This window comes from Drosophila pseudoobscura, chromosome X (genome assembly GCF_009870125.1).
Source record: "Drosophila pseudoobscura strain MV-25-SWS-2005 chromosome X, UCI_Dpse_MV25, whole genome shotgun sequence".
In the NCBI taxonomy this organism is placed as follows: Eukaryota; Metazoa; Arthropoda; class Insecta; order Diptera; family Drosophilidae; genus Drosophila; species Drosophila pseudoobscura.
In genome coordinates this window covers 7021273-7045309 of record NC_046683.1, presented here as the reverse complement: position 1 = coordinate 7045309, position 24037 = coordinate 7021273, and the positions used below count along the sequence as shown (strand labels likewise).

The 24037-nt window shown below is 41.7% G+C and overlaps 3 protein-coding genes and 1 long non-coding RNA gene across 24 annotated transcripts in view; 2 read left to right on the top strand and 2 right to left on the bottom strand.

Moving 5' to 3' along the window:
• Positions 1-6233, top strand: part of SK (small conductance calcium-activated potassium channel) — a 69626-nt gene extending 63393 nt beyond the window's left edge. For 15 of the 20 annotated variants that reach the window (XM_033381850.1, XM_033381849.1, XM_033381845.1 and 12 more), the window contains one exon: positions 1-6233. In XM_033381850.1, the coding sequence (XP_033237741.1) occupies positions 1-166 (166 nt within the window). In that variant the 3' untranslated portion in view covers positions 167-6233. The other 5 variants (XM_033381846.1, XM_033381856.1, XM_033381857.1 and 2 more) reach the window with 4 other exon arrangements.
• Positions 6234-6724: 491 nt separating this feature from the next.
• Positions 6725-12467, bottom strand: NAAT1 (Nutrient Amino Acid Transporter 1). The gene is made up of 8 exons (XM_001355099.3): positions 12102-12467; positions 8861-9041; positions 8448-8799; positions 8002-8376; positions 7572-7938; positions 7218-7494; positions 7058-7152; positions 6725-7001 (listed from the first exon to the last, which is right to left on the bottom strand). Exons 1-8 carry the CDS (start codon positions 12237-12239, stop codon positions 6825-6827), a joined length of 1962 nt encoding a protein of 653 aa, XP_001355135.1. The 5' UTR covers positions 12240-12467; the 3' UTR covers positions 6725-6824.
• A 109-nt stretch (positions 12468-12576) lies between these two features.
• LOC26534242 (uncharacterized) lies at positions 12577-14707 on the top strand. Its single transcript, XR_001452944.2, has 2 exons — positions 12577-12905; positions 12963-14707. It is a non-coding gene; the product is annotated as an uncharacterized lncRNA (long non-coding RNA).
• A 720-nt stretch (positions 14708-15427) lies between these two features.
• spoon (A-kinase anchor protein spoonbill) lies at positions 15428-23771 on the bottom strand. Of its 2 annotated transcripts, none has more exons than XM_033385215.1 (5): positions 23355-23771; positions 18291-19535; positions 17821-18211; positions 17612-17745; positions 15428-17219 (listed from the first exon to the last, which is right to left on the bottom strand). In XM_033385215.1, exons 2-5 carry the CDS (start codon positions 19512-19514, stop codon positions 17151-17153), a joined length of 1818 nt encoding a protein of 605 aa, XP_033241106.1. In that variant the 5' UTR covers positions 19515-19535; positions 23355-23771; the 3' UTR covers positions 15428-17150. The 2 variants fall into 2 exon arrangements, with proteins under 2 accessions (XP_033241106.1, XP_033241107.1); XM_033385216.1 differs by lacking the exon at positions 23355-23771 and adding an exon at positions 19591-19691.
• Positions 23772-24037: the final 266 nt, after the last annotated feature.

Below are 24037 nucleotides of genomic sequence, written 5' to 3'. Positions count from 1 at the left end.
AAGTGTTCCCTCATCCAATAACGCCGCTGCTACTTACCATTGGCCAACAAGCCCTATTTTGCCACCTATATCTAGTAGAACACCACATTTAGTGCCTGATACTCACATGCCATCAAATGGATCTGCAGTTAATAGCTACGCATCTTCCAACAAATACGGCAGTTGAATATCAGAGAGAAGAGAGCGCTCCAGTTCCGTGATTAACATCGAGATGCTACCATTAAAGCCCCCATCCCCCAAAACTACGTCAACGCCAATGTCCATGTCAAAACCAAAAGCCATGTCGTCGTCGCCGCCACTGGGCGCTGAGATTACGCTGAGGCAACGTTTGCATTCGCCGTCGTTATCACAGTCCCAATCGCAGTGGCAGTCGCAGTCGCAGTCACAGTCCGAAACACAGTCACACGCACAGCTGCAATATCGGGGAATATCACAGTCGCTGGAATACCTGTTGCATCGTGTAGGTGAGACAATACCACCGGTCATACCAGAGGATGTTGAATCGCCGACTAATACGAACACGAACAGCAACAGTTCACCGGACCAAAATGCCATAGCGATGTGTACGATGACTGTACCATCATCGAGCTCAGCGCCGGCATTCAGCGGCAAAGCTGCCACAAGGCCAAAGCAAACCGACGCTAGCGATGGCAGTGGAATTGTGAAATCGATAACGATAACGGACCCACTGACTGCAGCACTGGCGACATCGATGCCGATGCCGATGACGATGACGATGACGACGACGAGTGGCACAGCCGCCGCCTCAACAAAGATCACTGAGAATAAGTTTACTAGAAAGAGAGAACGTGTATGCAATAATAGTAGTAATAGTGCTAGGTAATAATAGTAAATAGTAAATAATAGTGGTAATAGTAATATTAGTAATTCTACAAGTCGAATTTCGAAAGTCGGCCTTTTGTACATAAAGCCTCTTCGGAATGAGAAACAAACAAAACACAAAACTCAAAAGGTAAAACGCTAGCATATACATACATACATACAATACATACATAACTATATGTTATATACTTACATGCATATGTCTGTTGATGTACACACACACTCTTATGGATATATATAGCCCTGAAAACAAAAAACATATACATTTACATACATATAGTATATATATATATATACAATGGTGTAACATTTTTTTCCTAAGTTTTAGGCAATAGAAATATTTGTAATTTTCACCTTTGGGGTGTCCCGTGAGGCAGCCTGTGTTTTGCAAACTACTAAAATTATATACAAGTATATAAGTATGTATGCCCTGGTAATGCATTGCATAAGTGTGTGTGTGTGTGTATGTGTGTTTGTGTTTGTGTGTGTGTTCGAGAGGGAGGTGATGTTCCGGATGGGATGTGATCGGAATCTGTACTGTGGCGAAGCGTGCTTTATCATCCGCAGATCATAATACAATCCCCCAGCAACTCGAGCGCTCAAAGAACCTACTTAAATACAGTCCCTGGAACACTCCTTTACCTCCCAGCAGCACTTCCAGTAAAATCTTTAGTGCAGCACTTTCCTTACAACCATCCTCTGCCTACCCTACCCCCACAAGTCAATGCCTATCCAGAACATGTCCTCCCTTCTGTACGCAGTTTTGTGTGTGTAAAATGTAAAGCAGAATGTTAATGGAAATATGAACAGCGACAACTAGAACAATTATATATGTATACAACAACAAGAAGAACCCACTATATGTATAGCTGTAAAACGTCAGATGTTATAAGAACTATCTACTAGAAAGCGCGTTAAAACAGTAACCAAAAACGAACGAAGAACGAGTAGCGAGTAACGAGTAACGATGAACGATGAACGAAGAACGAAGAAGTGAGGAACAACCCACAAAAAAGTAGTACATACTATTGTACATCTACTAGCGTCTGGCTTTAATTAAACTAACGAAACAAAACAAAACCAATTTAATGGAAACACGTTTGTTGTTGTCTTCTTTTTCTACATATATATCTATATATATCGGTATATACATATACATATATATATACGAGTATATTATTTCGAGTTGTTCGTTGTTTTTTGCCTTTTTCTTTTCTACCAAAAGAAATTATGAACTCAATTAGGAACCTGACTAGCTTTCGAGGGAGTTACTTACGTGACGAGAAGACGTTGATAGTAGCATAGACTAAAAGGAAACCAAAACAAAAACAAAACAAAAACAAAAGCAGAACTAAAACTAAATTAAAAGTAAAGTAAATTAAATGTAAAAGTAAAAGTAAAGTAACCAAATCGATATAAAGATAAAAGAGAAGAGAACAATTTTAATTGAACTTTTGTAACATATTACATTTAGAAATTCACATTAATTTACAAGAAAAACCCTAGCTGGTAAACAGAACAGACTCTAGGCTCCAGAATAGAAACAGACTAGAGAGCAGAGTAGATCGGAAACAGAGAGGTAGGAGGTATGAGGTAGGAGCTGAATGAGGTGTAGGAGGTGTCTGAGGTGTAGGAGGAACCCCCCCAAACAAAAGATATAGTGTACGAGTAGTCTTAATAGCAGAAGTGGCCGAGCTACGTAAAGATTTTCTAAAGATTCTAAAAGGAATTATATATACTATATATATACATATACATACATACTATTAAAAGTATTAACGGAAAGCATCGAAGTTAGTCGAAATTTAGAGAGAATAAGGTAAAAACTAGCTAAATGCATAACTTCAAAAAATGCTTTGTAAGGACTCAACAAACAACAAGGAGGAGCAAACAAGATATACATACAACTGAATTCCCCAGATAGTGCCCCAGTCCCAGACCCCGTTCCTAGCCACTGTCCCTGTCCATGCCACATCCTCTAGAACCGAATAGAACCCGTGAAGAACCAGAAAGGGCCAGAAAGGATCAAAATATCTGTTAAATCTATAGACTATATATATAGCCATAGGTGCTGTAGATCCCTTAAGCCAATTAACGTATCGGAGTTTCCCTTCAAAGACATTCCGCCTCCACGACCAACATCCCCACAACAGCCACAGCCCCGCGACAGCCCCCGAGACGATCTTTGATTTGGAATTTCCAGGATCTAGGATTTAGACACCACCCCCTTCATAAAGCAAAGAAAACCAAAAGTTTCTCAACTGTCTGATAGGTGTAACTTACGAGTAATATACAAAAATATATCCCCGAGAGATAGATAGAACCAGGAGGAGAACTTCCTAAGGACCCTGAGAAGAGAATCCCCCAGAGGAGTTTCAAAAAGGAGAAGACAAACTAAACAAACGAACTAAACGAACCCTTAACAAAAATGTGTGTATACCTATTTATAATATTGAATATTTAAATTGAAATGAACGTTCAAGACTGCTGTCAAAATAGCTTTATCACAAAATAAATAACAAAGATCTACACTCGACACAGAACAAGAACAGATCACAAATGAATACAGATCCGAACCGATCGGAAAAGATCAGAACAAGAACAGTACAGTACAGAACATAACAACAGAGCAAACACCTCACTCAGAACACATACTACCACACAGACACTGACACTGACACTGACACAGACATTGGCATGGAATACGCCCACGCCCAGCTTTAACGTTATGTATTGATGCATATTTGGGTTTCAACTCTACAACAACAACAACAACAACTTTAAACGAACAAATATCGATATATGTATGTGTCGATAGGCGATATATCAAATCGAATCAAATCGAATTGAATCGAATAATTGGTACAAGATCAAATTCCCCCTTGAACTGGTTTCCTAAGCCCCACAAAAATATTAAACAAATTAAAACTTAAAAACGAAACAAAACCAAAACCAAAAAACTTTGATATGAGGGACCGAAATTTCAAAGACAGGTCTTTATTATACAAAATACCAAAACCAAGAAAAGCAAAATCAAACAACTAATAGGAATCTCTGCCTAAAAACAGAACCTACAAAAAAAAAAAACACTCAACAATAACACCAATGGAACATTCAACAGAATCACTTTATAAAAAAACACAATTTATAGACGCTTTTGAGCTGGAATTCAGTGGCAGTTGCAGTTGCAGACACAGGACACACCACATACTCGATCATGAATGAGCACCACACCATGTGTTTGGCTAAATGTTGTTCCTTTCGGGTGTAGCACTCGTATATCTATGTGCTTGTCCAGTCGCCCCTGTTGCTGTTGCTGTCGTTTGTCCAGTCCCCTGTCCTGTGGCCCGTGGCCTGTGTGTTGTGTACTTTGTGTGTTGGTTTTTCATATTTTTCTAATACGATTTCTAATTGCATATGCATACATGATGAATAAATCTTGTGTATGTATATATTATTTTCTTCAGCGAATCGTAGAGCTCGTGGGGTACTGCGAAAATCACAAAGTGTTGCACACGCCTGATCCTAGAACCGAACCGAACCGAACCGAATCGTACCGAAAACTGGATACAAGTTCTCTCAATCGTACATCGAATACCAGGAATACCAGAATCCCAAACTGAAATAACAATCTTTTGGGTACATTTACACGCTCAGATCAATAGTATACATATGTATGTATATAGAGGGTCCCCTGCCACCATCCCCAGATTCCAGTCCCTCACCTGTTCCCACTCTTTCAACTACTATTGTATGTAGAATGAGGTATGGTATGCAAAAAATATATAAGGTTACAAATACATTTACATATACAATAAACACACACATACACACACACACACATGAATATATATACATACACATACTTATATACATGTACAGACGGTCTAGAGAGTATATACCCCGAGAGGAACCCGCGACGACACAACAAATAAGATCATATTTGACTTTATATGTATTATAGTAATGTATTCAGTAGCTAAATCGAAAGCCGAAGCAAAGACCAATTTATTAAACGACAAACTAAAAGGAAAAAAAAAATGAAATGAAAACCGAAAAAGAACAATTATTATGTTAAACTAAACAATAAAGAGCATGAGGATGATGTAGAGGATGTAGAGATGAACGCGAAGATGTAGGCGAAAAGTGAAACAATTTTTTATTAAAAAACAAAAAAGAAAATCTAAAGGAAATGAAAACCTAAACTAGAATGCATTGCATGATTTAAACAAACGAAAAAAAAAAACAGAACAGAGATAAAAAAGAAACCGAAACTAAAGTAAATGCAACTAAAGCTAAAACTAACGTCAACTAAAGCTAAACCTTAAACTAGAACTAAGTAAATCTAAATTAAACTTAATTAAATTAGTATAGTTGAAAGGGAAAAGATTTGATTTCTAAAAGAAATGCGTAGGAAGATTTAAAAACCACAAAAAACCAAAAACAAAAAACCCCAATGAAAAAATAGTTTATTTTGAATTAATTGTATTGTATATTTAAATTTAAATGTAAAAAACTAAACCGATACCCGAAACAGAAACCAAACAAATTATATTGTTATATATCTCATCGAGGAACCGTGTTTTGCAAAAGCTTTAATATTTAGGGTGCCTACATTTGCTAAATTAGTATTTTACGATTGAAAAACAAAATGAAAATCTAAAAAATAAACAAGAAAACAGAAATACAGAAACCACACACACAAAATAGCATTAACATAGCAAACAGATGATGAAGTTGAGGATGAGGATGAGAGGCGATTCGAAAACCTAGTCACACAAGAAATCGACAAAAGAAAAGCAGAACACTAGAAAAAGGCAGTTCATAGAACCCGCGTAATGTTTGGTAAAGTCAAGAATCTAAAGCTAAGGAAAACCTCCAAGCCCCAAACACCAAACCCAAACCCAAACCCAAAACAAACAAAAATCGAAACACAATTACATAGGAATACCACACAAAAAACAAAAACATGAACAGAAACCAAACCTAATGCAAATATTGTATTTGTATTTGAGATATGAATTTTAAGAATGTTTATTAGACTTACGATTTGTTATTTTGTATACATATATATATATATATATATATAGCATATATATATCATATGTATTATGTATGTAGCATAAACTGATCGGATCTGATGACGATTATAATTGTTTTTTTTTTTTTGCTCATTAAGCATTTACCTTGTAAGAATTCCCACTATTTATAGCAAATTTACCATATTACATAAAATCAATTGATGTACTGTTATAATGTACACTTCTGCCCCTTCCCGAAGAAGATCGAGAATATAAGAACAAGGATCTATAAGGAGAATGAGAATGAGGTAAGATCTGTGGGAGAAGTAGGGATAGAAAGAAGAACCAGACCCCCCCCCCCTCCCCCCCCATAAAATTGTAAATTATTAATTTAAAACCAAAAAAGAGAACAATTGAAATTTTAACAATAATAAAGGGCTTTGTATGAAAGAAAAACCAACAAAAACTGAATAAAAATAAATTAAAAATATAAAATCAAGCAATTTGTGTAACTTTTTTGCGTTTTGGACTGGAGAGGAGTACTGGAGAGGTTTCTCTACCAGTAAGTCATCGGAGTCTTCGCCAAAATCACGAGTCCGCTCAGAGGAAAACAGGTAATTTTTATTTATTTTTTCAAAGGGGTAATAAAATGCAAATTTGGAAGTATGACGAGTATCATAGTTTATTATCTGATACGATTCGATTTATACATAGGACAACAAAAACAAAAAAAAAACGGGAAATTTATTAATATATTATATATGTACATGTAAATGATGCTAGCAAGGGATCACTCCACTTCACACATTTAAGTATATTTGGTTGAAGGGTCTGCCGGTGGCTTTGTGTCGGCATTTGTGATGGCTTCATAGAGGCTGAAAATGGCATACAACTAACACACGGATACTACACGATAAACCTAATCTCAGAAATCGAAGATCTATTGCGGATATCTATACCCTAGGTATTGCTACCACAGAAGTGGCCCAGCTTCTGCCAGAAGGCGCCCATCTTGGAGGACTGCTTCTTGGTGGCTCGCTGGGCGGCCTTCTCGTTCTTGAAGATCACCCATTGACGTTTCGTTTCGGGATTGGCCGGACCCCACTTATCGCTGGGCCGCAACGAGGCCACAAAGGACTGTAATAGGGAATCGATTAAGACCTGTTCAAGATGGATGATATCCAAATACTCACTTGGCCCAAGCTGCCCTCCCTGTGATGGGAGATGTACCACATCCACCAGAGTGGGAACTGTGCGGCTCCGATGCCAAACAGCAGCCAGCCAGCCACTAAAGAGATTAAAAGTCTTGGATAATATACTAGAGAAACCAAGACTATCCCAAAGAGTACTCACCATTTCCCGCCTCCGGGAAGAACTGTTCGCTGTAGGTAATGGGCTCGATGGTGACCATGGAGTAGATGAAGATGACGATCATCATGACGGGCGTGAAGAAGGACCAGCAAACTCGCCAGTATAGGGACACCCTTCGGTTGCACATGAACTCGACATCGTCGCAAAAGTTCTGCATACCATAGATCCAGACAATGCCTGCCAGCTCGAAAATGGCTAAAATGAAGACCACATAGGTGCCGCCGTAGAAGTCAACCAGCGTGAGGATCCACTGTCCACCCTGTTGAAGGATACGAGTAGAAACACAGACTTAGAAAAAATACCATTATTCAGAAAGCTGAATGGTCAGTCACTTACTGGTGTCACATAGACCAGGCCCATCAGGAAGCCGCATATGGAGGTGGCCAGCGCCACTTTCCAGTACTTCCAGCTCTTGAACTGATCGCAAAGGATCGTCACAATGGTGCTCTGCAGGGCCACAATCGATCCGATGCCCAGGACAAACAGCATGAAGAAAAAGAGCACCGAGAAGAGCTGCGGCACCGCCTGGAACTTGGAGATGGCATCCGGATACGAGATGAATGCCAGTCCAGTGCCACTGCGCACCACGTCACGGATGTTCTCGATCTGCAGATTGTGGGCCAGATTGCCGAGAATCGCAAAGATTGTAATGCCGCCCAGCAAACTCGTCAGCGTGTCCAGGGTGGTCACAATCATCGCATCCCTGCCATCGATCGAGAAAATGTTAAAAAATTATCTGACTCCATAGATCGTGGGCACTACTCACCTGTAGATGCCATGATCGAAGCGATTGTAGGAGGCAAACATGATGATCGGCCCCGAGCCGACGGCCAGCGAGAAGAAGCACTGGACGACGGCATTCTTCCACACTGTGGGATTCAGGAGCTCCCCCCATTGCGGCTCCAGGAAGAAGATAATGCCATCCCGTGCACCTTCTAAGGTGACGGCCCTGACCAGCAGGATGAATAGCACCACGTAGGGGAAAAGGGCCAGGAAGTAGGCCGCTTTGCCGGAGCTCTTAACACCGCGCATTATCACAAGGAAGATGACCACCCAGGAGACGAACAGAGCCAGCGTCAGCTTCCAGTCGGGGTCACCAATACCGTCGGATATGTCCATCTTCTCCTTAATCACCACATTCCTGTCGAGACACAGAGAAACATAGAGACTGCATTCAAAGAGAGGTTTGTTCGTCACCCAAGGAGAACTTACAGAAAGTAGAGCTCGGAGCTGCTCTGAAGCTTCACTGTGTCCGTCAGTGCGGTGACGTTGGTGACGTTGCTGCTGCTCAAGAGCAGAGCATCCGTGTCCTCCTGCGGCCGCGAGTCGACACAGTTCATCCACTCTTCCCAGCAGTAGGACCAGGGCAGCACCGATTGGAAGGACACAAAGAGATAAAAGAGCGTCAGGGCCAGCAGCGAGGAGTAGTAAGTGATGATGCAGATGGTGGCAAAGGCCTGGCCGTAGCCCACGCCAACAAAGCCCGGGACCACAGACCAGATCTTCACAGTGCCCTGGCTGGTGAACTGTCCCATGATCATTTCCAGATAGTACATGGGCTTGCCTGCAAACAAATGAAGGATCAAATGAACGATCAGGACTCATACGTGTCTCGTTTCTATTACCAATCAGGAAGAGCACAATGATGTAGGGTATAAGAAAGGCACCGCCACCATTCTCGTACGCCGTGAAGGGGAATCGCCAGACATTGCCCAGCCCCACGGACACCGATATGCAGGACATGAGGAACTCCAGGCCATTGCCCCAATTGGTGCGCTCGGTCTTCTGCTGCTCCGCATCCACCTTCTGCAAAAGAGATCCAAGATTGGTTGTCAGAGTCCCGCCATACATGAGTTATACGTTTACGAAAAATTCCAGACACATGACTAAATATTTAGACACTCATTAGCGGTGCATTTTTGACTCGGGTAAATATGTATGATCTGGCAACACACACAGCCCTGCCCACGAACGCGTATCAGCAGTATCCCAACAAAGTTGGTATTTCCAAATCTGAACTCCCAGATAAGCCGCAGTCAAATATGTATCTAAGCTTGTACACGCTCTTAACTACAGACAGATAATGCTATACACCATATATAATTATGTATCATTCATTGTGACATATTTATATTTGTTTCCGTTTATCGTGATAAGATTGGAGGAGGGGCACTCGTATTCTAAAGCGATCGATACTACTAGCCACGATTTTCTCTCCCTGCACTCATAAAAGATTCCTTAAATTTATTAAGAACTAATATCAAAGTATTTCCTGAAAAGATCCAAGCCCACGATAGTCCAAGGAGCTATGATACAAGTAGTTCCAGAAATATTCCTACTATTTTAGTGAAATCTGTTTGTGGAAATATAGCTGGAAAGGTAGGTATATTTTCGTATCATGAATCATTATAGAATCTAGATCTTAGTTGAAATCATTGTGTGTACAGCCCTCCAATCTTGCCGCGAATGTTTCCTTCAGTCGTTTTGTCCATTTACTCATGCTACATATCATTAGTTCCGTTGTAGAAACTGTCCACTCCCTTTCATTTAAATGAATGGAAGCAGCTAGTTTTGTTTCATGAATCAGCAAAGCGAAAGGGAATGGGAATGGGAACGGGGGCTTAACCAATAGTCATAAGGGCCTTTAAAGCAATTAGGTTTGAATCTGAATGCATTTTGTTCTATAAATATCAATTAACAAATAGGCACTGCATAATGCCAGCCCCCGCCAACTGTTTTGGGAAGAAAAGATTTGCCTAATTCCCCGGCCGTCCAGAAAAACCCCCGTCAATAAAGTGCTTAAATGGTATTTATATTCATCATAATTTCCATTTACATTCTGCTAATGCACTAATCGGGAATATACCCCGACATTGAGATCCATCGTCCAACACGATAGGGCATTGGACAGATCGAGTTTGCCCGAGCAGCTTTCCCAGCAAAAAGTTCACACGTTGACTGGACAGACAATTGGATTCTAGTTAATGACTCACTCTCTGAGTCGGTGTCTCTAAAGCAATTATAATATTCATTGACACAAGTGCAGAGACAGAGAGATCGAGAACGAGAACGAGAGCGAGAACGAGAACGAGAGCACGAGAATACGGCTGAAAGCTATGGGGCCAATAGGGTACATCTATGAAACGCACCTTTCATATGATTTTAAAGCACTCTCGTGTAATGGGTATCATTAGTTATAATTGTTACGAGTACATATTTTTTGTACTAATATGATGGAAATCTATTTTCAGCAATACATTTGCACAGCAGCACCAGCTGGGGGGTTCCGTTGGTGTCGTTAAATGTTTTTTACGGCCCCCAAAACGGGGGTTCGACAGAGAACTGTTGTGCCGCCTTACATATATTTGCTATTCGTACAGAAAAACGGCTGTTTAAATAAAATAATAACTCAGAGAGACACACCGTACGAGCCGGGGGGGGGAGACAATGGGCGGCGGGCGGGAAAGGCACGGCGGCAATTACGGAGATAAATGAAAACGAAAACTGCATCATTATAAGGCTGTAGAAACTGTAGAGTCGAACCCAAAGACCATCTGTTTGCCTATCCACTTTATCTCCGCCAAAGGTGTTACAATCTTGAACTCATTTTGCAATGTTACGAATACCTTACAAAATATATTGTGTTTTTTAAGACCGTAGATTTTGAAAGGCTGTTGAACTTAAGATTTGTTATCTAATGGAATCGAAGTCTACATACATACATATGTATCCATGATTAAAGATTTTTAAGGTACCTGATGGGTGGAATGGGGTTTTGTGGAAACCACACATTATTCAATATTTAAATGAAAGAAAATTCCCCCACTTTACAGAACTTGAAACTCTTCTAGCCACATATTTAGCATTCAGCTGCGGTATTGGGTAATACCACAGAATACCTTCCACTGGGCTGTTCCCCTATTTGCCCGTTTTAGCCAACCATTGGTTTAGCACCAGCGCCGTCACAAGTCGGTTCCAGCTAGGGGCTCAGTTTGGTTCGGTACTGTACTGTTCTGATCTGATCTGTTCTGTTCTGTCATTGCAGTCATCTTTCGTGTGGAAACGGGTTTCCGCCCCTGCGATATACCGACGATATGCGCACTTAAACATATAGTAATAATATGTACAATAGTACGAGTAGTACTATCATATATTATTGTATCTGGAAAGTGTGCTGTTAGAGTAGTGCCGGCCGCGCAGTTGAAGGCTGTCTAAGATAAGTTTCGGTTCGGTTCGTTCGTTTCGGTTTCAGGGAATTATGGTTTCTGGGGCATTCTCTACAGGTACTATACGGGTATTCTTATGTACGGCTGTGCTGTAATAAACCGTATAAGATATGCATTTAATATCCGCCAGACAAAGTCTTTCCCTGCTCTCCTTAGCTGCCCCTTCCTCTCCCCAGCTCTCCTCAGCTCTCTGCGCTGCCTGCGTGTGCGTTGGGCGGTGGATTGTAAATCGCATTTTCGTTTGTCGGTCGATTAGCCCTGCAATTAAAGACTGACTGACTTAATGATCATAATGACCATAAAGCCATAAAAACAAAACAACGGTGGAGCCCCGGTGGAACATGACTAAAGGAACCACCAATCCGAACAGCATAACAGCCGTAACCCTCTACAGTGCTTATCCTTATTCGCATCCCATCCTTTGGCCAACGGCCGTTGGGTCGGTCACATACTTTCCCACTCAACTATGGCTTACGATTCTGTAATCTGTCGCCATATGGCGGCCATCCACTTATGCCCGCCACTCCACACTCGAGTGGTGCCCCGGCACTGCACTTGAAACTAATTTCATTAGCTCTTTGCCCCGTGATTGTTCTATGGAGTGTTGCACAAGGGTGGGGGGGGATGGTTCTTCACTTACTTCTGTTGTGGTTTCTAATGATGCGGCTGCTTCTGCTGTTGCTGGAGCAGGTGCTGGTGGGGGCGATTCTCCTTCTGTTCCTGCAGCACCTGTGCCATTGCTGGTACCATTCTGCTGATGAACACCTTTCAGTTCCATTTTGAAACTCCGCTTTGTGGTGGATATGGCCAACGTTTAAACACCTAATCGTTCTTATGACGTTCTCTCTGCACTTGAAACTGTTAATTGCAATTGGTAATTAAACACATTTCATGGGCCAACCGTTCTCAGCCCTTGGCTCTGGTTCTGGTTGTGTTGTTATGGTCACTGGCTTTGGATGGAGTGGTTGTGATTGTGGTTGTGGTGCCGCGAATGCCACGGCTAGAACTGAGAATGCTCCGAGCGCTTGCCGCTTTAAGAACTGCCAAAGTACAAGCAGCGTTTCGACAGGCAGCGGCGCTCAAAGCCCAGGCGGGCAGCAGCAGCGCCAACAGGTAAAAAGCGTGAAATTATTCACACAGATACCTCACTCACTCACACCACCATTTGCATTCCCATTCCCGTGAGCACATGGCGGGGGAAATACTTTGTGATCGTGTGCTCGTGGTGGCTTCAGTTACAGATACATAGATACTCTTCGGGCCGACCCGATTGTCGCGTGCTAACGTTCCATGGAGTAGAGATGTGTGGGGATGTGGGATGTGTGTGTTTGGGGTAGATCTGTTCCGGAAATGATACGAGTTTTCCCAAGCAAATACCATAGCCAGTGCTCACTGTGGGACGCCACGAATGAAACATCCAAAACTTCGATAAAAACCGAAAAAGGTAAGAGGTTCAATTAAAAACCGTTCAAAGGCACTGCAGTAAATACCTCCCCAAAAGACGCAGACGTAAACGCAGTAAAACTAACTTCCCGATCCAGACCCGAAACCCAAGAGCATGACAAACGATATTCGCGTACCAATAGAGATTAAGTAGGTTCTCCAGTACCAGTACCAGTACCATTACCCGATGACCACTAGAAAATAAAATGTCAAAAGAACTCCAGACATCACTAATTGGACTGCTGGCCTACAAGTAATCGATAATAAATTCAGTTGAATTCGATTCATTGGTCAATGAATGTTCGGGCCACAAACTTTTACGATCCAGTGCGCCTGATCAGCGGTCCTCTAGTTTATTGCGTGGCGATCCATCGATCCATCGTGCCATCGAGGGGAATGCGCATTTTCTTGTTCATGGACTTTTGCTGCTATGACGCCCAGAGCTCTCCAAGATACCAAAATTGCAAGTACAATCATTCATCCGTTCTTAGGCAATTTCGATATCGGTACACGGCTATCAGATATAGATGTACATACGTAGATTGTATGAGTTTTTATTTAAGTTTTTCCATGGAACTGGTGAATCCGTTCGCAACGGATCCGGTATAATCTTTATAAACTCGTACGTACAATACGAGTATGTATGTGACCAGATAATAATATCATAAACATATCGTAATTGGCATCGCTTTTAACGTGGATAAGATATCGGACAATGGCATCCATTGAAAAAAGGCTGACGACTTATCTTTTACAATTTATTTCTGATTTCCCCAATAGGGCAAATCGATAGGGCTACAAGTTTTTTTTTACAATATAATCTGGTAGATATGTACACATGCATATTGGTAGTCTATCAATTGAACTAGACACATCAATGAAAATCCTTTAAGGGAACCTTTTTTTAACGCCTTAAGAATTGGATGTGTATCCTCAATCGATCTCCATCTCCCTTATCAATCAGAGCCCATTCCAAAAACCAATCCACAACACACGACTTGATTACTTTTCAATAATATTTTATTTAATGTACTTGCATTATATTTAGTTAATAACTAGATTTGTAAATTATTCTCACTTGAATGCGTCTATAAATTAATTCTTATTCGTATCTCTCGTCGCTCCTCCTCTCAGCATTACTAGATAAGAAAAAAAAGGGTATAACCGGATATAAATAGGGGAAGTCGAGCCGCACACACACGTCGATCGTTAGGGGGGGGGACGAATACGACTCTATCCAAAAATAAGGTTAGCTTCGGGTATTCGCTGGTGTGTGTGCTCTTCAATCACGATGCTCTATCGCTATGTCAGTTTATCAGTTTATCAATCAGTACAGTACATCATTTAATGAGTTTATCAAAAATTGTACAAGTGACAAAATCTACGCTTGTAATCGAAGAAGAAATGACAAAAAGAATGTCTGTAATTTGAATTGAATTTGGAGTGAAAATTGAAATTCTGTGGAAAACAGAATAATTTTTCCACAGTAGCACATGGGGAGGGGGGAGAGGCGCTCAACAAAGGGGGGACGAACGAACAGTACGAATGAATTATTTTAAATTAGCAAATTAATGTTAATTAATTACACACGAAAGATCTAAAAACAAACAGGAAAAAAATTGTATAATAATAATAATAATAATAAAAATAAGTCATTACGATAATGATAATGATAGAGCAATAATCATAGTAATAGTAATTGTTGTATAAACTATCGTAGAAGAAGAATAACACGCCAAGTCTTTAAAATCGCCGCACAGAATCGTAAGAATCCCGATATATAAATGTGGATACAGATATATAGATACAGCAGGATATAGATATAGATATACATATATATATATATATATATACGATCATCACTTGTACGTTTTATTAACTAAATTATTTATTTCTGCCCTTTTTGGCCATTACGATGACGATGACGATAATGAGAACCATGACGACGACTATTAAGCATTTTTCTTTTTGTTGTTTTGTTGTTTTAAATATATTTTGTATTCTATATATTGATTTGTTTCTCTCCTCTCTCTTCACTATTTCATTGTATACATTAAAATTTATGTTTTCTCTTTATCGCATCCAAAATAAATATGTAACATGGGTTTTGTTTTGTTTTGTTTTGTTTTGCTTTGTTTTGTGGGTTGTGTGTGTTTGGTGTTATATTATTAATTTTGTGTACTGGGGGATCGTTTTAGGTTGGGTTTTTGGGGTGGGGGTGAAGATGGTTTTGGGGGGATCGTGTGTGTTGTGCTGTACTGGGAATAAGACTTCCTAAAGCTTCTTCTGTCTCTGGTCTAAAAAACACTCAGAATTTGTAACATTTTAAGCGATTTTGTTTTACATTTTAATCCTTGTCAAGTCATTCTATGAATAGTTTGTTTCTTTGTTTTCTTTTGCTTTGTTTTGAATCTTTCTTGCATTCGCAAAATGAATTTCAGAAAGAAAGGCATTTGAGGTTTCACTCTTTTTTTCTTAGTTTAGTTCTCTTTTGTGGCAGCACTATTTGCATTTTGTTTTTGTTTTTTTTATCAACAATTATTGCTTTTTGCTTTCGCTTTTGCTTACGCGTTTGTCTCTCTTGTCTTTGCATTGCATAATTGGCTTTTTTACTAAATTGCTTTTCTTTGTGATTGTATTTACATTATTTTTGCACATGCTGGGCGAGGCGGGGCGGGGAGTGGGAGGAACAACTCTCCTTTCTCCCTGTCCACAGCTCGTCGCTTTCGTCGACTATAATTCTTTCTGATCTAGTTTTGTGTTTTAGTTTTAGTTTCTGTTTGTTTTTTGTTTTAATTTGTTGACTAACAATGGCACACACGCATATAAATATATTGATTCTGTTAACGAGTTACGATCTTCTCGCTCATAATTTGTTATCTGTTTCTTTAGGCATTTTGCGGCGCTTGTTGTGGGGTGTGGGGAGAGGAGGCGGATCGGGAGGGGGTCACAGCAGATTAAGTATTTCGCATTCGACTTGAGCATTCTCTCTATCTCTCCTTAACTCTCTCTCTCTCTATTGTTTGCTCGGGGGATGTTTGTAATTTATTCCTTCAAATTAATATTGTACTCTTTATGGTTCGACTTTTTGTTTAAATATATATGAATAAAAACAACATAATTCATACACATATAAAAACGTATCGGAACGATCAAAAACCGGAGATGATACTAGATATACAATCAATTTTAATATATAATATACTATATACTACATACTTTCATTCTTTCCTATGCTTATCCGTATGTACAATTACAAATATCTCCTATATCTGATTTGCAGCTCGTTTTTCTGACCCTCGGATGAACGACGAACGCTTGATTTGATATTGATTTTAGGGTTTAGTTTCTTTGTTGTTTGTTTTTGTGTATTTTTGTGTGTTTTCTGCATTTCGTTATTAAATTTATAAAAAGAACTATTTACACTAAATAGTAGACCTACTTACAACTGAGTATGGTAATATCTTAAGCGGTTCGTCTGCTTTCACAGCTGCCTCTGCCCCTCTGCCTTTCTGTCACTCTGCTGACTGATTCATTGATGTATTTTGGTGCCTGATTTGATTGATTGTACTCCCTTCCCCTTCTCTGCATAAATCCTACAGCAGTTATGTTTACCGCGATTTGGTGTGCATTTTTTGCTTGTTTGTTGTGTTGGGTGGTGTGTTTGGTATGCGAGGCAGGCGGCGGCAGTCAAAAACACAATGTGGCGGCAGACAAACGGTGTGTGCCTCTCACATATACATACATATATGTTCATATATAATTACACATGCATGAGTGTATGTATATGTGTGTAAGTGTGTTAGTGAGGTGTCTTATACATATATGCGTGTGTGTGTTTGTGTGTGTGTGTATGCGTTTGTGGGAGGGGTTATGTGTGGGGTGTATATGGGGTTTATGTATGATTAGAGAGGGCTCTCTTTCTAGGCTCAGTCGCAGTCTACAAATCTTAACTAACGTTTTTTGTTTTGTTTAATGGAGGGTCTGCGGCGCACACTTGTGGCGGCGGCATCTGCATCTCTGCCTGCAGTTCATCCGCAATCCTTAGCAAATTCTTAGCAATATCCTGCCTTCGTTTTGGCCGCCTCCGTCGTCGCCAGAAGACTCCTCCCAGCGCTTGATTTTTGCTTTTGGACTGGGTATTGACTCTTTTTGCTTTGCTCTTAAAGTGTTTCTGTTGTTTGTGTTTTGCAGATAGGCGCAGTTGTTGGTACTAGCGTTAGTTGTTCTTCGGTAGGGCTCTTGGTTAGTCACGCATCTCCACCCATTTCGCGAGATTTCTGGCGACTAGTTCCTTATTGAGAAAGATTACATTCTGGAAAAGTGGAGAAAAAAGCGTTTTGTTGTCCTTTAGATGAAAATCACAAAAGAATGTCGATAGAAATGTTCAAAAATGTTTGAAATTTCGTTTAAAATTACGCAAGGTTTTGTTTTGAGATGAATTGAGATGGGAATTATTCCAATATTATGGTATAAAAGAAAGAATCTACAGGAATCTACAATTTCTTATGAATGAACTGAATGGCTTAATGCCAGTCACACGTGAACGTGGAACGGAACCAGTGAAACCCGGATTCATGAACGTATGGAACTGCCTTTGGAAGCTAAAAGATCTTAAGTTCTCTTTGGATTTCTACTCTGATGCGCGCCATCTCTCTCTGACTGATGTCCGATAGATACGCGCGTGCTCCGGAAAGCAGTACTCACATTGGGGCCTAGGGAAGCAAATAAAAAGATTTCTGGTATGTTGTGACTATTGTAGCCGGCGACTTGTGCTTGCAAGACAATGCCTTTGGTTAGTTTGCTGAGGACATCGTTCGCCTCCAGTGACCAGGTACCGTCTGTGGGGAGGAGAAATATAATTAAAATATATGATATATGATAGTTTATGCCGCTTGCTGGGGGCCGGGACTTACTAATGGGCTCAATGTTGGACAGGATGCATTCTGTCGCCTGGAAGGGTACCACCATGAAATCAGTGCGAATCTGACGGAGCACGGAGAGGTTCACGTTCATGTAGCCACCGAAGTCAAGGAATTTAACCACACAACGCTCTTCATCGTCCTCATCGAGATCGACGATTTGTACGCGATACCAGATCCCGTTGACAGGCAGCACGCAAACGGCACTGATCTCAATGCCCGGAAGCAGAGGCGCCTCCATTTCAGAGTAACTGTCGAACAACTGCTTCTGCAGCATTGGCAGTGCTGGATGCGAGGGATGCAGCGGATGATTGACAAACAGATGCGATCCCGAGAGCACGGCACTGACCACCACATCATTGTTGATGCCCTCAAAGAGTTTAAGCTGCAAGCGATAGCACAAGCGAAAGCGAAAGGAGATTAGAAACGAGTTTGGAGAGTGGATAAAAGCAGACATTACTCACTTGTAGATTGGAGAGGCTTTGTGGCGATAGAGGAACTATGGTTTGTGGAAGCGCAAAGTGGATGCGTTGCATTGTAAAGTTGGGATACCGCTTGACCGGCAGACGCTGACGGATCATGGCCAGGGCGGCATCGATCTCGCTCTCCGTGCCTTCGACAACGCAAATGCGCAGCTTATTTGTGCATGGGTTCTTGCTGAGCAGCACATTCGCCTGGGTCTTGGCCTTGATCTGGTTGATGAAGGCGCGCTTGCGGCCGTACAGCTGGCCAATCAGGCTGACGGGGAAGACAAACTCGTAGCTGACCTTGACACGTGTCGCCTCCGAGCGGGGCAGACTAGAGCCCTTGCCAGAGTCCCCGGACTGAACGCTGCAAATGCTGAGCGAGGGACTGGCCGCATCCACATTGCGCTTCTGGTTGCCATTATTATCTGTCTCCTTGATGTCTGTCTGTATATCACAGTCGTGGTGGCCAACAACAGCAGCCTCCTTGGGATTGGGACTCGGATTGGGCTTGGGCTTGGGCTTGGGTTTCTCCTCCACCACCGCCACCTTCTTGCTGACACCTGGCTGGCAATTGTTGTTCTGCTCGCACTCCTTCGTGTATGTGGCCTCAAGGAACGAGTTCTCTGGCGATATCTTTGGGGTGCGTGTGGCCTTGATTACCACCGGCTCGACGACCTTGCTGTTGGTCTTGCGATTGTGGAATAAAACTCGTGTGCTGACCGAATCGGGGAGATCGCGCGGCGACGACAGATTCTCAAAGTCTTCATCAATCGAGCAGAGCTTTTTGTGCTCGGCATCCTGTATCTTTGACTTGAGCATCTCTGAGTCGATCTGCTGTTGCACACCCGGCGGAGTCCGTCCATTGCTCTGTATCTTGATGGGAGCAGACTTTCCGTACAGCATTGTGTTGGGACTATCCTTTTCGTCGCTGCCGCTGCCGCTCCCGTTGCCATTTTCTGTGGCATCTGTGCCGTTGATATTCATCGATTTGGTTGCCTGCTGCTGCAGAAAGCTCGTCGGGAGCTTGCCATTCTGTAGCCCACCGTTTGCAGTGCGCGCCTCCACATGGGAGACGACGCCACCCGACGACTCCTTGGTGCTGTTGTCCTCGTCGTCGGGCTTGTCTAAACGATTTTTATTTCTACGTCGGAACCAAAACACGCCCAGGATAAATGCTACACCGGGCAGTGACAAGTAGAGTAGTGGACGACCGGATACCATTTTCGCTGAATATTGAAGGCTCTGCAAAGAGGTAATGATGCGGTTTCAGTCGGTGCTTTCAACAAATTGAACCAACCCGTGCTTTATCTGCGTGTAATTTTATTAAAAATGTTTTGCTGTGTTGTGTGCTTGAACGAAACTAAATGAACAATGGCTATATTTACATATAACATCTACAAAATGGATGACTTATAGAGCATTGAAAAGTTCCGTTGAATTTTCTGAATTTTTTGTATATTTTATTTATGCATCCCATGGCTTTGAGTGTTCTTTCATTAGAAGTTTCTTAGTTCCCCAAAGGTGGAATCAGCATTTATATGGAATAAAAGATATGGAATCCGGCAATGGATAGAGTGGGGATATCACCTCTTATAGAGGTTATTTAGTTATCATAGCTTGTATCGTTTGCAAGTGCTTGCCAATCAGTGAAGAAACCGATTAGTCGATGATCGATTTATCGATATTTAAGTTCTGCGGTTATTATATAATTACGCACCGCCAAGATAAGGTTGATAGCAGGGAGGTGGGTGCATCCAAGACATATAATCGGCAAAAAGTGAATTAAAATTCTCTGCTTATATCGTTTAGGTCTCTGCAGAAACGATAAGTCGCCTAGGGTTTGTAAGAGCAGCTATCGGCTATCCTTTCCTATGTACTTATTTTGGCTGTAGATAAATCTAAAAACAAAAAGGTTCTTTCGTGTTTTTCGAGCATCACGAGACCTGCAGTCCATGTGTGTGTTTTTGGCTTTTTCCTTTGTGAACTTTTGCGTGTATTTATAGCAACAAATAAAATACATAATTATAGACAACAATTTCGAGCGACGCGCCGAGCAAATACTATAACAAAAGAGGGAGAAACACACAGAGAAAGAGTGAGAGAGAGCGAGATAGGTGCGAAGCAAATTTGAATGCCACGCGGAAGACCCTACCACACACACACACACGCACACACACTTGGCATATAGGGTGGATGGGGGAGAGAGCGAGAGGGGCCCAAAAGATCGTGAGAGCGTCAGAGCGCATGCGCAAGAACGAACAAGAAACAATAAAAAAGAGCCAAAGAGAAACGAAAGGCAAGACGACGAAACGACACGAAACGAAAAGAACAAGCCGTTACGTTTACGGCAAATGTTATGAAATCATTACAAAACAAAAACTTAAAAAAAAAAAAGAAAAACAACGAAGAAAAAACGTTATGCGGTGGCTGGGCAAACCACCGCCCCTCAGCCCATTGGCCATTCAAAAAACAAAAAAACGTATCGATTGAGCAATTACCAAAACCGATCAATGGCTGAATCGAACAACGGCTCGTATTGATATCACACACTATCGCTGCTATCGGCTGCTGCTCCGTTGGCTTCGAATGAAGGGTGGCGTGGCGGGTGGCGTTTGGTCGACTTGTGGGGTTGGGGGATTTCGTTAATCGTTTTGGTTACAAGAAAATTCGTTTTGGTTTGGAGTTTTGATTTTTCCTTTGGTATTTTTGTATATTCCTCTACTCTTTATGCTCCGGTTTAATATGCCGTTTACTATTTTCGATCGTTTGTCGTGCGAATTCGAGTTCGAAATGCCGGCGATTTGTTTCGTTTCGAACGCGTTACGTTTGGGGAGAGATTATGATATCGACTGCTCGATATACGAAGGGAAACTATCTTACCCGCCATCTAATTGGCATTTCGGATGGGGTTTGTCTTTCCACTTGCGTCCCCACTTTCTCCCTCCCCTCACACTCCTCGCTGTGCATCCAAAGCTGCCGACGGATGCGTGGCCACAAGAGTTTTTTTTAGCGCCCCTTCCCACCCACACACTCTCAAAGAAAGAGGGAGAGAATGATTTGCTCATTTGAGCCAAAAAATAAATCCTCTCACATTCAAATTTTGTCAACGGTTTCTAATGAGTGCGGTACAGTGGGACAAATTGAAGTTGAGTGTTAATACATGGGAGATATTTTTGATTGTTTGAATGGCAAACATTTTGGGTCGAAGGCGCCCCCAAACAAATGTCTGCTTTCGTTCTGAGCTAATAACATATCAAATTTATATGAAAAAACAGGTTTCCTTGAATGTATGTTGTACTGTGCCTCGAATGCATTAATTTTAGTTCAAGAAAACATATAATTCATTTGATTCCAATGCGCTGCGTCCGTCGCACTGTGTCAAGCATGCCCACGTTTCGTCACAGTGTTTGGGTCTGACTATGTGTTTGTGTGCGTGTAGGCCCAAAGGTCCTCGGCAACACAGTGTAGACAGCTGATAAGGCTAATCGCCCAATCGCAAATTAAACGCCAAACAACAAACCAGCGCCATATCAAGCGCCAGAGCGCGAGCGGGAGAGAGCGGGGGGCAGTAGAGAAGCAGACGGGCGGCGCTGAGCTGAGCAGAGCAGAGCAGAGTGGGGCCATAAAATGCCTATGGAAGGGCATGACAGCTGAGCATTTCCCAATTGTAATAAACCGGGTGACGGGAATTTTTTCGAATAATCAAAAGTTTACACACACACACTGATTTGCATATGGCACACATCTAAACATACCGATATGTATATGCATGTTTGTGTCTGTGCGAATGCCGTTCCATTTCTGTGTGTGCGTGAGGGGTATGCTTGTGTGCGTGTGTGGTGTGTGGCATGCAAACAAACATGTTTTGCTGGCTTCGTCGTTAGTGCTTTGTGACTTTGAACTTGCATGGCATCCACATCCACGCTTGTGGATCCAAGCTCTTCCGAACTTTGATTTCCATGAAATGGCCAAAAGAAACCAGCTTCAGGAGGCCACAAACAGATTGAGCACATTGAAATTCCCTTCCTCATTCTTATCAAGCCGAACCTCGCGCAACTTTAAAAGGAGAGCGGATAAGCGAATGAGCGGGCCAACATGCGAAGACTATTAATATACGAACACACACACACACACACCCATCTCGGCAGAGCATAGGAACGCACGCACCAAAACAACAACCAGGTGCAACACATACACACACACGCCGTTATAATCTTGGCAACGTGGTTTCCGATCATATGGTTCAGGTTGTACCGAAAAGGAGGGTAAAGAGAGAGAGAGAGCAAGCGAACTGTAGGCACTGTTGCTCCTTCTCGCCTATCGACGGTGGGGTTGTATAATCGAGTTATATTTTGACATTGCAGCGCCAAAGATTGGGGGTGTGGCATCATCACCCCGCTCCTGCCTTGTTGTTATCAAACGGTTGATGGGGGGAGGCGGTGAAAGCGGCTAAGGAAAACTAACAAAGGCATTTCCTACACACACATCATTTGGAATGACTCACACACGCACATACATATTTCTCGCTCGAACATTAGTTCACACCTACACACATGCATATACATTCTGACTTATGTATGCCGAATAGTATGTAGATATGTATGGGCAGAATACTAGCTATCCATTGTGTAATCGTTGGACGACAATACTTAACTGGGCCCCAAGCAGCCCCATGAAATTGACTTTAACTGTTGTTTCAATTTTCCGGCACTATCATCGCACACCCACATTTCGCCGGAGCACCACTACCAACACAGACACATACACACACACATATATATAACAGCCACAGCCACGACTCTGCCAAGCAGGATCTCCATTGAGATATGCCTAAGATTGCACTCAAACAAAAATGCATCAGAAAAAAAGAGCATATCTGGAATACTTTGTACCACTACGCATTAATAGAACGGATTTATGCGTGCGGAGGATGGCACGAAGCAACATGACACCATTTTTCTTTCGGTTTCGTTCCCCAGCGACTCTTTTTGCATGTGTGTCTCTGTTTTGGCAACACTTTTGTACGAGGTTATGTTCCGCATGCTCAAAATTGGGTCTTACCTTTTGTAACCGTTGTGGTAAAATATATTTTTTTATCTGTCAGTGGTTTGGTTGGCTTTTCGCGTATTTTATACGTTTTTCTCTTGTTATTTTCACTGTTCTTTTTCAGCACACACAGAAGCTGCACGAACTAAACACGTGTCGACGTACACCTTTTACATATCATAACATGGCCGGCGTATACAGTGTTGCCATCTACGCAAACACAAGCCGAAGAGCCCTGCGGCTTGTCTAAAACAGAAAATTGTTCACTTCTCAAATGCACAGGTTGAATGAAAAAAATTTTATTTAAAAGTCCTCTGGTAAATTGCACTTCAATTGTTTTCACAAATTTCCAAAACGCGTGTGAGTTTGGTAATCAAGCTGAATGGCAACACATGGAAAACAAGGGTTGCAGTGGCATCGATAGACGTGCATATCGGCTATCGGTTAAAATACATCTCTGGAGAAGAGGATGCCACCACGGTGGAAACTAGTGCTCGCAAAAGTATGTATTTAAAATATGTTAACGATAGATAGATATTGGTTCCTTGTCACAGTTTCTCCAAATTGAATTATAGCTTAATTTCAACACACATATGTTTGCCATTGACAAGGACATAATAATAGAACATAAGAGCTGGACTCGTAAATACTTACGGGACTTTATGTCTTAAATTCAATAAAAAATTAAATCTCCCGCC

Excerpts from the sequence above, each read along its gene's own strand:
- NAAT1 (XM_001355099.3), bottom strand. The coding sequence starts at position 12,239 with ATGGAACTGAAAGGTGTTCATCAGCAGAATGGTACCAGCAATGGCACA. Across the intron at positions 8,800-8,860 it reads CATTGTGCTCTTCCTGATTG|GCAAGCCCATGTACTATCTG; the intron begins GTAATAGAAACG and ends ATTTGTTTGCAG. Across the intron at positions 7,002-7,057 it reads GGGAGGGCAGCTTGGGCCAA|TCCTTTGTGGCCTCGTTGCG; the intron begins GTGAGTATTTGG and ends TCCCTATTACAG.
- spoon (XM_033385215.1), bottom strand. The coding sequence starts at position 19,514 with ATGGTATCCGGTCGTCCACTACTCTACTTGTCACTGCCCGGTGTAGCA. Across the intron at positions 18,212-18,290 it reads AAAGCCTCTCCAATCTACAA|CTTAAACTCTTTGAGGGCAT; the intron begins GTGAGTAATGTC and ends TATCGCTTGCAG. Across the intron at positions 17,220-17,611 it reads TTGCTTCCCTAGGCCCCAAT|AATGTAATCTTTCTCAATAA; the intron begins GTGAGTACTGCT and ends CCACTTTTCCAG.